Genomic DNA, 12694 nt, shown 5'->3' with positions numbered 1-12694 from the left:
TGTGTGTGTCAGCCAAGTTGCCAAAAAATAGATTAACAAAGAATTCTGATCTGATCCAGTTCTTAACTCTCCACTTTTTCAAATAGACGGTAAGTGCATTTAAAGCCCCCACTAATCACTGAATGGTTTTGGGAATAGTTTTGAACGCTCCAAACGACATTGCTTTGACTGCTGCTCTAAAATTATCTTCAATCTAATCTGACCTGGCAGCTTTAATGGCTTCTGATTTTTAATCCTTTCTCATCATGGGCCCACTTAAATCTGCACTCTCACATTAGCGAAATACAGCATATTAATTAAAGACTTTAATTGATCAATTAACTTCTGACAACAGAAAAAAACTAAGCAAGCATAAATTAGACCACTGTAGGGAGGAATCTGAGGCCTACATTTAATTTCTTATCATGTTTGTAGTTAAGTGGTTAAATTCTTATGTTGTATGTTAACAGGTAAGCCTGTGTGCATACTGTATAAAACTTCTTGTTTGTAGTGGTACTGGCTTTGCCATACAGCTGTTTCTAACTGTAGGCTTGTATTCCCTTTGGAGTGGGTATAGCCCCATTAGAGCCTTTGATGATTCTGGCTGTGTACTTAACAGTTTTACACCCTTTACTCCCTGTTTTGCTGCCTTATCTCCTCTATCACCCTCTGTACCTGCAAAGCATCACTGAGTGCTGGGAACCTCCTATCAGTGTCTTGATTCCCACTGGAGTTGGTAATGAATGTGGGAACTTAAACCAGCTGAAATGGATCTCCCCATAGGGAAGGTTTAGGTTTTAATTAGCACAGTTAATGGGGCAGATTGGGATCAACTAAGGTGAGAGACAAAGGTATAAGGTAGGAGTCACAAATTGAACCGAATGAGACTCCTGAATTTGATGGGTGTACCCTTAGAAAGATTCATTATAAGACAGTTATTGCCACAGGATGACATTACAATAGGTCACATCTTCATACTTTGGTAGTGGAAACAAAGCTTTACATGAAATTAAAGGAAGCTCTCTTGGGTTTGTGGCATTTTTTTCTAGTATAGCTCTCTTTGGAGGTTGTGCAAACACTTGATCTGTATTAAAGCTACCTTAATCTCAGATGATTACTCATTTGAGATCCAACACAGCCAATGCTATCAATTAGGTAACTTGTTTAAGTTTGATCATAATACATTCTGACCTCTGTCACCAAGTCTCTTTACTGGTTTTTTAAGTCTGCAAGACCAAGGGGCATCAATTACATAACCGCTGTTTTTCAGCTGATGGCTATGTACCTGTTTTTAATGATTTATAGCCCACTTGTGAGTGTCTGCCCCGCTTCACCTGTACCTCGCAAAGCAAAGATACCCTCAATCTCTAACCTCTTAAAGACATTTCTGTCCTTGTTTTATTCTAACCTGCATACAGAACTAAGCACAAAACTTGCAAAATAAAATTAGCCACACATTTAAAAAACGGTAAACAATAGGAAACCAACAGCTAAACATGTAATTTTTTTTTATTTAAGGTGAAACGGATTAGAAGAAGGTTAAGAATTTAAGAGTGATGGTGGGGGGAAAGAAGTGCTGTTAAATGGTTGAAATTGTAGCTATGGGCACAGAGTGATAGATCGGTGAGTACTGCCAACATTCCCCTGCCAAGGACCAGAGGACAAAATGAATTTGTGTCACGCTGAGATTGTGTGTGTGTGTGTGTGAGTGGATGTGTATTTATTGTATTAAATTGAAGAAATTGAGCCCTTCTCAAAACTTGGTCTTATCTTGTATCATAGACCTCCTCATTACTACCCACTCATAATCACATGTGCACAGAAAACAATTCTCATTATGTAAACACAATGTTGAGAATATGTGATTTTTACATGACCTCATATAACATAGTCTTTTTTTCCCCATAATCTTTCCTTTTGTAGATTTCTGGGTACAAATCAGCTGGGGGGTTCACCATGGTGGAGGAGAAAAATGACAGGATAAACAAAGACACAATCCTTCGACCAGTTCAACAGAATAGACCGGCTGTAAGAACACTGCACACAACTCTCTCCCATAGTCTCCCACCTACTCCATGTGCACAAATCTCATACCCTTTGTTCTTTACAATCATCAGAGAATAACCGTATATGCCCAATTCTGTTTGGTGTTTAAAAATCACAAAATTGAATGCATAAGTGAGGGACACCGAATCATCATTAAATTAATTTGTACACATTTTGAGAAATGGTATTTGAATATTTGCAATTAAATGTAATTTGTGGGGTTTGAACCAGTCTGGATTACCTTTATGTGCACATGTGAGTGCGATTTTGGGTGTGCAATTCAAATTGTCTATGATAACATCTCAATTGTTTTTTAACAATGTGCAAGCTGACAATATTAACTATGTCACTCACTTTCCAAAAAGAAAACAATTAAAATAGTTAGGCTAGCATAGCTAGTTTGCAGGTGCTTAATGGCTAAAAATAAAAAAATGAGTGGACAAGCAGTGACATGAGACAAAATCAGAATCAGAAACAGTTTTATTCCTGAGTGGAAATTTCTTTTGTCCCAGATGTGCCATGCCAGAGTAGGAAATGTACGTATAAGAACATAACATAAAAACATAAAAAGAGAATACAATAAATGAAATATAGAGTTACAAATTTATTCAATCATGCCACACAAGTTAGATTTAATCGGTAGGCGTGGATCATTCTTCCTCACTTGGAGCTTGGCACTGAAAAGACCATTCTTGGGGCTATGTTGAAAATTGGTTGCAGTTAAAGACAGACGAACTAACTTGGTTTTACTATCTGCAAGCCACAGCATTAAATAGGAGGTATTTGAAAAGCCTTGGGAGTTAACTGTCTACGACAAGTCTAAACCCGATGACATGGCAGCAGCACAGCGCAGCACACTCATTCTGCAAAAAACCTACGCCAAGAAGAACAAGAAGTGGCCAGGCATAACAAACACTGTGTAATTACATTGCTAATAACATGGAACCAAATCATGATTTTGAGAAAGTTGTTCAGAATATTTTTTGGCACCTATACTTAGACCCATGATACACACCTTCAGGCAAAAAATATTTTATTCACCTGCGCCTAAAATGTATGATTCATGTTGCCAAAATGTGGTGCATGGTTTATGTAAATCATCTACTTATAATTATCAATAACATCCCAAAAAACATCCACATAACATTATTTGCCTTATCATCTATTTTCTTTCTCTAAATGTTGCTCTGTGAAAGCCCTGAGATAGAATGGTGAGTTGTACCCTGCTATTCACTAAGTGATTGGCTATTGGTTGTAGCACCCCACAGTCCTTAATGAGAGCATTGGTTAATATAATGAACAGATTGTACCTGTTCCTTGTCCTTGTAAAGAACAGAAGTTGGAAGGGATTAGTTAGCTTGGGCTGAAAGCTGAAAACAGTGTGGCAAGTGGCTAACCTGGCTGACTTGTTTCAGTTTCTCCCAGCAACTATTTTAGCCCCACATGGGGCAAACATGCACATAAGGAGCATACAGTCATATTCAGACTGAGCAAGACTCAGAGAAGGACAAATACCCTAAGAGCTTACACCCAAAAGTCATTCGCATACCAATTAGAAGAAGACTAAACAAATATGATCTGTTTGGTAGGGTTGCAGAAATAAAGCCTCTTTCGTGTAAAGAACATGAAAGAGCTTGAAAGCAGGAGTAAGGTTCACAAAACTGTATCTGAACAGACCACTAGACTTCTGGAACAATGTCCTATGTACAGATAAGACCAAATTGGAGTGGTTTGGCCTTCATGTCCTGGCCTTCACACCTCATGCTCACTTTCAGTCATGGCGGTGGAAGGTGGCTGATTTAGGCTTTTTTTGCAGCCATAGGGCAGCATGCAGTCATTGTGAAGCGAGCTGTCCAATAGCTAGATCAGTAAATCTATATCAGAATGATGCATTTTTATTCTGATCAGAGTTTTGTTCCAGTTATTTTGGTCCATGTAAACACAGCTAATGTCTGTCTTCATTAGGTGCTCATGACATTCTTTGCTAGAAAAAAAAGGTTCACTTAATAGATAGATAGCGGCACATAATCATTAAAAATGTGTTTTATTGCTTTAAATGTTCCTCCTGTTCATACCTGTGATTAAAAGATCCTTCACTAAAATGATTCCAATGCAAATGTTTGAGATTTATTGCATGACTAACTGAAGGTACAACAGTTTTTTTGTGGAAGGTGTAGTAATTGTCCTGTCGTCACTACTAATTGTAAGCACATCCAATTTACTAGAGTGGTCCTTCAGAGACAAGTGGTATCCTCCTGTGTTTTTTTCCTGTCACCAAAGTGCACGAGTTTATTTCTTATCAAGTCCACTTCTACCATTTACCAAGTCCAACCCTTTTCTTATTTACACCCTCTTCTGATTTAGGACTAATTATTGATAGTTTATTTTAAGTTTTGTCATTATATTCATATTTAGTTTTTAAATTGACCTTTCTTGGCAAGGAATTCAGTCTATAGCTCTATTTTCTGGAATACATCATTATTATTCAACCAGGAGAAAGTGACATTCATTTTAGAAGATTTATTAGCTCATTTTGTCTAACACTTCACAGCAGCCCAAACACACACTGTATAATAATTAATGGCCATTGTATCAGTTTTTTTGTATCATAACAAAAGTAACATTATAACCAACCAGCAGTCATCCTGCTACAGGATTTCTTGTCGTTTCTTATACAGTACACTGTCTTTGCTTAAGTGCATGAGCTGTTTATGGCTGATACAGGATCTCATATCGGGCCTGTATTAATATTTACTGCACGGCAAGTTATTGCATGCTCCTGTGGATCCAAAATCAAAACAACACAAGAATTATAAACAAAGAATTTAATTAAGAGCAAAGAATCAAAGCAGTGAAACTGCTGTAAATCAGAGAGCTGTTTTTTTATTTATTAGTTTTTTTATTTACTATGTAATTTACCAGTACTTTTCAAAGAACAGTTGAAATCAAACGCAACTTGGTGACAGTGACAACTTTTTACTGACTCCATTATTTATCAACATATCAGACTGTTTGCTTACTGGACACCGGACACATGTTTACATGTGCTGCAGTAATGTTGCTACTGTAAATCTGTGTGTGTGTGTGTATATATATATATATATATATATATAAAAAAAGCATGACAACCTATTACAGCTTTTACCTACTACATAAAATCTTAGGTGCAGCACCAAAGTGTTTTTGCATAGCCCCTTAAGCTGAGTAACATTAGGTCACATATAAACAATGTTGACAGTTTTATGCAGTACTAAAACCAAAGAAACAAAAGGTGGCTTAATCCCAACCGGAAAGGAACAGTCGAAAGAAATGATCAACAATCAATGATTTTAAAAACCTTTGTGTGACTGGTGTGTGACAGATGCTAAGCGCCAAACTAATTAAAGAGCTAATTACATATTTTTCTGTGCCGTCAACTTCAGATGGTAGTTGTAATAAATATTTCCTCACTTCGTGTTGTAAGTGGAAATGTAATTTGCCTTTGTGTGCTTGGGTTTATATTAGAAGTAACACTATATAATGTGTTTTTCTATTAACATTGTTTAAAAAGCACTTGAGTATGTGGAGCTTTTAGGAACAGCCCAAGTCCTGCAACAAATCCTTCTTTATGAAGGTTATATTGATTGTGTGTTAGAGAGGTGTTGGTTCAATTGATTCTGTTTGGCCATTTAGGAAGCTGTCTTTAGCTTTATTGTTGTTGTGTTTTACAGAGGGTTGTGTATGTTATTTAGTTTAGCCTCATAAATATAATTGGGGGGGAGAAAATCTTAAGTAAAATAAATACAAGAGCAACCAAACTACAGTCTTCAAATTTACCATATTGGATCCACACTTTCAAACTGTTTTAATAAAAACTAAACTTTATAGCCTTTATGGTAAAGTTAAGATTTATTAAATGACTGTTGTATTAAACTACATAAGAGTGTAATTTCAGTGTGTTTGCAGTTAATAGGTATGTGTGTTTTTCATTCTTTTCTTAGTTGTCATGGGATTTGAAGATCAAAAAAAAGCTAAACACTGTACCTTCCTCTCTGGGAAAGTTCAGGCCATTTGTGGGCCGATGCTGCCACCAGTGCACCCCGGACAGTCTGGTGAGTGTGAGGATGGTCAGAGGGAGGGGAGAGAAAAGGAAAACTACAGAGTGAAACTAATAAACAAGAGTGTTACAGTGATTAGCCACAGCATTAAGTCTATCTGTGCAATTTTAAATTTTTTGGCTGATCGGTGTATGTCCATACTAATTTCTATATAGTGATGTGACTTTGCTCTAATTGACAATAACTTTATGACCTCCTTCAGTGATGTGTCTTTTTACGCTGAATAAGATAAGTTCTGGTTGATGCTGACACCTTCGTAAACTGTCTGACTTTGCGTCTTTTGTCATTGTGTAGTGCAAGAAACCTGGAAAAATCTCTTTTCTTGGTTTCCACAACCTTCTAAATGTCAACGAGACACACACTAGGTAATGACTGTGTCCACATTATTTAGACAAATAAACCATTTTTCAATTCCAGCACACTCCATTGTGCTTATATTCTGCCTCTGCGTTGTGTTTTCTATCACAGGTATCGAGGCTGGTTGGTTCGGAGGGTGTGCTGCTTGCTGTTTGTGAGTGGGTGCAAGGTTTACGCAAGTCCTGTTAGCAACAGACTGGAGAGAGTCTGTCAGAGCAGCAGGTACCTGAGAGGAAAGAAAAGGAGTAGAGGAGTAGAGATGCCAGTGGAGAGTAAATAAATGATAGACAGAGATACTGAAATGATCGCACTCCCTCAGTTCTGGAGAGAGGGAAAGAGAAAGGAGAAGCGATAAGAGACACAAAGAAAGATACAGAAAATAAGGCTGTCATGGAGACTGTGCAGGGTGAATGAAGAGGAATGGGATACCTTGGGATTTTCGTCACACTTTGCCTGTCTCTGTCACAGAGTCTTTTGTTTCTATCTGTTGTTTTCTTCTCCTCCAGCGTAATTGAGTTTAACCTTTATGTAACCTCTTTACTCGGGGGGGTAGTGTTGTTGACTTACTGGAAGGGGGGTGTTAATCTGTGCATTGCACAAATGAGGCCTTGTGTTGAGTTAACCCAGCTGTCATGTGTTTCAGTGTGAAGGAGGGGCTCACAGCAGAGCCCCAAGCACCTGAGGGAGGAGACAGTCAGGAGAAGCTCAACCGCCTTTCACCCTACCTCCCCCTTATTAAAACCTGCATCTCCTCTGGTCTCCTACGGTTTGTGTTTGATACATTTGATACTACTGCTTAACAAATAAGGCTGTTGATATTCAGTATTTTGTATATTATCAACAGTTTGAAACATCAAAACAAGCACTTTTCTTAACTTGACTAAATGACTTTTCTTAAAGTTTTTATATATATATATATATTACAATATATATTATATATAATATATGATGCTCTGTCGGATTGAGCCACCAGGCCAACAACTACTAGTTAAACACAGGAGTGAGTTACATTGGAGCACTGTATTGATGCTATTTTTTTATTGCGATGTACATGGTCACTGTAGCTAATTTGAGGTAATGTACAAAACCAAGTCTGCAGCTCAAAATCCCTCTCACATTTAAGAGTTTTCTTCAAATTAGATTTAAATTCTTGACCCATTTTATTGCTTTCCCCCTTTAATAGAAAGAGATGGGCTTGGAGCTGTAAGGAACTGACAGGCTGGCAAAGTTGGAACTTTTGAGAAACGGACTTTTGGCTTTAATCTTCATGAGATTAGTGAACAATGACGAAACTACAGAGTACTGCCAGTCTTGTCTTTTAAGTACTACCACACTCAAGAGTTAGTTGCCATGGAGAAAAAAATACTGTAAAAGCAAGAATCATAGCTGCATCAAATAAAGCTATCTATCCATAGGGCCAATATGAATGTTATCATATGTTATCAGGTCTCCACAAATGGACAAATTTTTGATCATTGTTCCCTTTTTTTTTTTGTTTTTGTTTTTTTTTTTATTGTTTTTTTTACATAGGCTTTATGTAGTCTTTATCACTTTTCCTTTTGCTTCTCACTATGTCAACACTTTTTTATCTCCATCCCTCTTCTCCCCGTCTATCTAATTTGAATGTTGTCACCCCTAACTCTATTTTCACTTTCTTTGGTAAAGCACTATTTTGCTTGACTCGTTACTGGCAGATTTTTTCACTTAATTGTTATCTGTCCATTATTTGCTTGTGTACATTGTCTCCCAGGTCACCTTATCTCCAGTCATTAAGTCTTTCTCTCTATATGTCTCTCCACTCGCTATCCTCTCCTGACTAAGATTCATAGGGTGGGTGATGCTGAAGATGTTTGCTTCTGTCTTTTGGAGTATTGAAGTTAACCTCAACCATCTGTTGGCTTTGCACAGAGCCTCACAAGAGGTACAAGTATCTGTGAACACACGGCAGCACATACAAATAAAATGTTAACAGATGCTTAAATGTGATCCTGAAGAGTGTTAGTTCTACCAGCAAACTATGGAAAGTAGACAAATTTGGACATACAGTAGATACTGTGATGTTTTGGCTCCACATATCTATACTCAGGATAAGAAATTAACTACTGAGATGCTAAAGAACTACACATCTACTATACAACATCAACTTTCTTTTACTTATTATAATTTTTACAGTACAACTCCAATTACACGGTTCACTGAATTGGACTGATGTTGCAGAGGTTAAAGATGGGCATGAATGGATTCATTGATCTCTTTAGTTTAGATCTTGCTGAAATGCATTCTGTTACAGAAATTAAGGCAAAACCCCTAGGTTATTGTTTTTCTAGAACTTATAGGTTCTTGGTGCACACACATTATGGGCACTGCCTAATATGTTGGAGTACAACTTTACCAGATAAAATAAAATTAATAAAGAAAATATCTAACTAGAAATCGGGGAAGGTTGCATCAGAAAGGGCATCTGCTGTAAAAACTGCCAAATCAACATGCAGACTAATGATCCGCTGTGGCGACCCTGAAGTTGATTTAAAATTAAACATGAATTCTCTTATCGCCATTCTGCTGATACTATATAAATATTTTGGTGCTTGATTATAATATGTATTAAATATTAAAAAAGACCACAGAAACACCCTCTATCTTTCTGCACCACTTTTTTACTTTTCTCCGTTGTCTGTCATGATTAATGATGATGATGTCTTCTGTAATTCAGGGAGCTCCACTTGTTTATGTGTATGTGCGTCAGAGCATCATCGACTGTGCTCTCATCCCCCTGGTGCTCTTCTGTCACAACCTCAGAGTCCCATACACCGTTTGTCCATACCAGATTACCAGCTCCTTTCTAAGGTATAATCATACACAGAAAAAAGCCACATAACAAGTAAACATTCAGTATGTTTCCCCACATATGTTGCAGTTGATTTAGCCCAGTCTGTTTAATTTTACGCACAGTGCTTATAAGTGAATGATCTGAAGTACTCTCTTTTATCCTATAGATCAGTCCTGCAAAGAGTAGGTGTTGTCCTCCTGCCACCCTCTGCACTAACTGAGCAGGATGCTGAGATGGACAGCCTGTACTCATCTGTCATGACCTCTGTAAGTCTGTTTGTGTTTGGTTTGAGAGGGTTAAGATAAATAGGATTTCCTAACAATTGCTGCTTGTATTACCTGGACATTTGTAATAAGGATCAACTTACCTAGTCATGAACACAGATTAAAAAAAAAAAAGAAAGTAATATGTTGATAATGTTTACTGTGTTCATGTTGTGCATTAAAGTACAGGAAAGTCCAATTGAATTGTGGTTTGACTGAACTGCAAACTGTGTAAAGACAGAATGCATGTGATGTGAGGTTTTACAGACATAAAGCTTATCAACCAGTTTTTGTTTTTTGTTGTTGTGTTGTTTTGTTTTTCAAATGGGGAAACGTAGTGAGATTGAGAAAGCCGAGAAGCCATCGCTGTGCTGACCATGTATACATTATATGGACAGCGCAAAAATGTGAAATTCCAAATACTACACATTACAATGTGGCTGTCACAAGGGAAGGAAGAAAAATCTTCTCCAAAATTTTTCTCCCTGATTCCTGTCTCTTTACATAATTTTTTGCACTTCTCCTTATGTTTTAGTAGGAGGGACCAAAAATACATAGAAAAGATGTAATGGCTGTAAGTGAGTTAAAACTAGCCAGTAAGTATCTGTACCAAATGTCAGAGCAATACATTAGATATATGACGGATATATCTGTTTGGAGCAAGGTGTCGAACCAACTGACAAACCAGTACATCCACCATAGCCATTCCACTAACAATAATAAATACAAATTAGACTTTTTCAATGGAATTGTCAATAGAATATGTCCATGGAGAATCTGAAATAAAATATATTAGTACATCATTAGTCACCATCAAAGGTGAAGTCTCAATTTTAAAGTAAAAAAGCAAAATTAAGTACAGTAACACGCTCTTTGAGCACAGAAGTTCAATTTAAGTTTCATGTACACTTTTTCTGTGTCACCAACTGTATAAACAGCCAATTGCTACAAATCATTCCAGCCTGAGCAGTTCCTCATTAGCTGCATACAGTATGTGAAACCAAAATCAGTCTGTTCACCTTAAGTAGTAATGAGGGACTTGGCCCTGAATCAGAAAACATGATGCTGTTGCATTTTGCAACAAACTAGACAACAGGTAATTATATAAAATTGCAGGGTAAACAAAAGATACCTGTCCTTCTAATTTTCCTGTTTAGCATATGTGCGTTTGGTTTAATTCATACACATGCTTTTCATTGCACTCCATGGTAGGGTGTTATCACAGTCAGTTCCTCAATTACATACTGACCTGTCCTGCCCACTCCCTCGCCTTTTTGTTTTCAAAATTAACAAGGGCACTGAATTGGTTACAGAGATTGCAGCTTTTGAGTTGGCTGGAATGCCAAGGCAATAGAAAGAGGGCAGAGAAACACAAAGAATGGTGGTTAATTTGACAATCTGCATATGGCAGGTCTGAGCTGGTTTGTTTTTTTATTGGAAGGTCATTTGTGTTTGTATTAAATGTTCCCTTCTGTATCATCTTGCATCTACTACAGTTTCCTCAAGTACCTTTTTGATAAAATCCCTCTGTGCACTTGATTTATAACAGTGATGAGCACCTGTTCATTAAAAACATCCCCTACTTCATATTTGGCAGGGGATCTGTCTTTTGTATCAGTTTGCCTAAATATGTATTTCATTTAGATGAGTTACTGGCTTTAATCTAATCAATATTGTGCTATACAGCTCAATAAAATGTCTGTCTGACATTAATCTACAACACTACGGCCACAGTAGAGCATAAACGGGTTGTTTATGAGTGACGCAGTGAGTAGTTTTGTTTTTTTTTTTCATTGACCATTTATGTGAGTAAGCACATTGGCTGTGCGTGAGAAAGCAGGCCTGTTTATTGGCTGTATTTCAATGTTAATAGACCTTTATTGTTTATTGAGTATAGGCCTGCTTAGCTGCTGTTCAATGGTAATTGAATTTCCCTTGTCTATGAGAGGACAGCAGTACTTGGGGCTAGGGAAGTATCTCTGAATGTCATGAAGTGTCCCCCACAGTCCTTTTTAATTTCTGCTTTTTATTGTGCCTGCTTCCTGCATTTTGACATCTCCTCCCTCAGCTGCCCTCTATGCTCTGCTGTCCTGCCCTTTTTTTATTCATTCTAAGGTCTTGTTTGGTGCTTTGTCTTTGTATATTTAAAAAAAAAAATGCATGGTACACATTATCTATTAATTCCTCCCTTACACCTATGTGTCTATATCTTTGTCTTTCCTTCTTCCTCAGCTGGTATGTGAACTGCTACATGAGGGCCAAGCAATAAGTGTTGGTGTATCAGTGAAGTCTGGTCAGGGTGGCCAGTGGCTGTCTTGCATCAGACAGCTCATCAAAAAAGAATCTGTCCCAGATGTCAGTCTGGTCCCTGTGGGCATCTCCTATGATTATATGCCCAAGACCAACATACAGGTTGATATGTGTAAACACACACTTCAAAGTGCACACACAAATAAGAACAACCATCTGTGACTATAATGTCCTCAGGAACAAGTGAACACGATTGGTTTAGGACTGGGTTTGGCAAACTTTGAGAACCCCATGAGGAAAGAAAGAGGTATGAGGCATGACTTAGAAACTGAAGAGAGAAATACATTTGTACTTCCTAATTCAGTTCTAATAGTGTAACTTTGCTAAAGTGTAAACAATGTAAGGCTCAGATTAAGAGTAAACAATGTGAGGCTCAGGATGATGAGAATTACAGTTTTCCCAAAACTTGCCTGGAGGGGGTGGGGGTTACATATTGCCAGTAATAGTCAAATGCACAGCTTTGAAAGTCTTGCTTGACACCTGTGCTGTCTAATTTCTCACTGACCAGCATTTGCTGTTTATTCGAGGTTTGCATTTCATTTTTAAATTTTATTTATTTATTTATTTTTAAGGAAACCGTAATTGCTATTAGTGTCCATTAGTCTTGCCCTCTCATCTGCACTTTGAGATCATACTGAAGAGTGGGTGTTGCTTTCGGTTAATTGCCATAATAAGGTCCTTGCCTCATCATTTTGTTCTGTAACTGAGACACGGTTCACATCAAGTACAGTACACACAGTTCTTGTACTCATACACACATCATGATTCTGGTTATGTATCTTAGGGCTCAGCATAGATCCTGCTCATTAGTG

The 12694-nt window shown here is 37.5% G+C and overlaps 1 protein-coding gene across 1 annotated transcript in view; it reads left to right on the top strand.

Annotated features, from left to right (window-relative positions):
- gpat2 (glycerol-3-phosphate acyltransferase 2, mitochondrial) overlaps positions 1-12694 on the top strand; it is a 97577-nt gene that overhangs the window by 68373 nt on the left and 16510 nt on the right. The window contains exons 2-10 of the mRNA XM_067520151.1: positions 1903-2007; positions 6006-6116; positions 6417-6487; positions 6591-6701; positions 7123-7245; positions 8301-8400; positions 9193-9326; positions 9476-9575; positions 11805-11984. Of these exons, the coding sequence (XP_067376252.1) occupies positions 1936-2007; positions 6006-6116; positions 6417-6487; positions 6591-6701; positions 7123-7245; positions 8301-8400; positions 9193-9326; positions 9476-9575; positions 11805-11984 (1002 nt within the window). The 5' untranslated portion in view covers positions 1903-1935. The remainder of the gene's footprint in view (positions 1-1902; positions 2008-6005; positions 6117-6416; positions 6488-6590; positions 6702-7122; positions 7246-8300; positions 8401-9192; positions 9327-9475; positions 9576-11804; positions 11985-12694) is intronic.

Source organism: Channa argus, chromosome 11, assembly GCF_033026475.1.
Source record: "Channa argus isolate prfri chromosome 11, Channa argus male v1.0, whole genome shotgun sequence".
Classification (NCBI taxonomy): Eukaryota; Metazoa; Chordata; class Actinopteri; order Anabantiformes; family Channidae; genus Channa; species Channa argus.
This window is presented reverse-complemented; position numbering and strand designations above follow the sequence as displayed.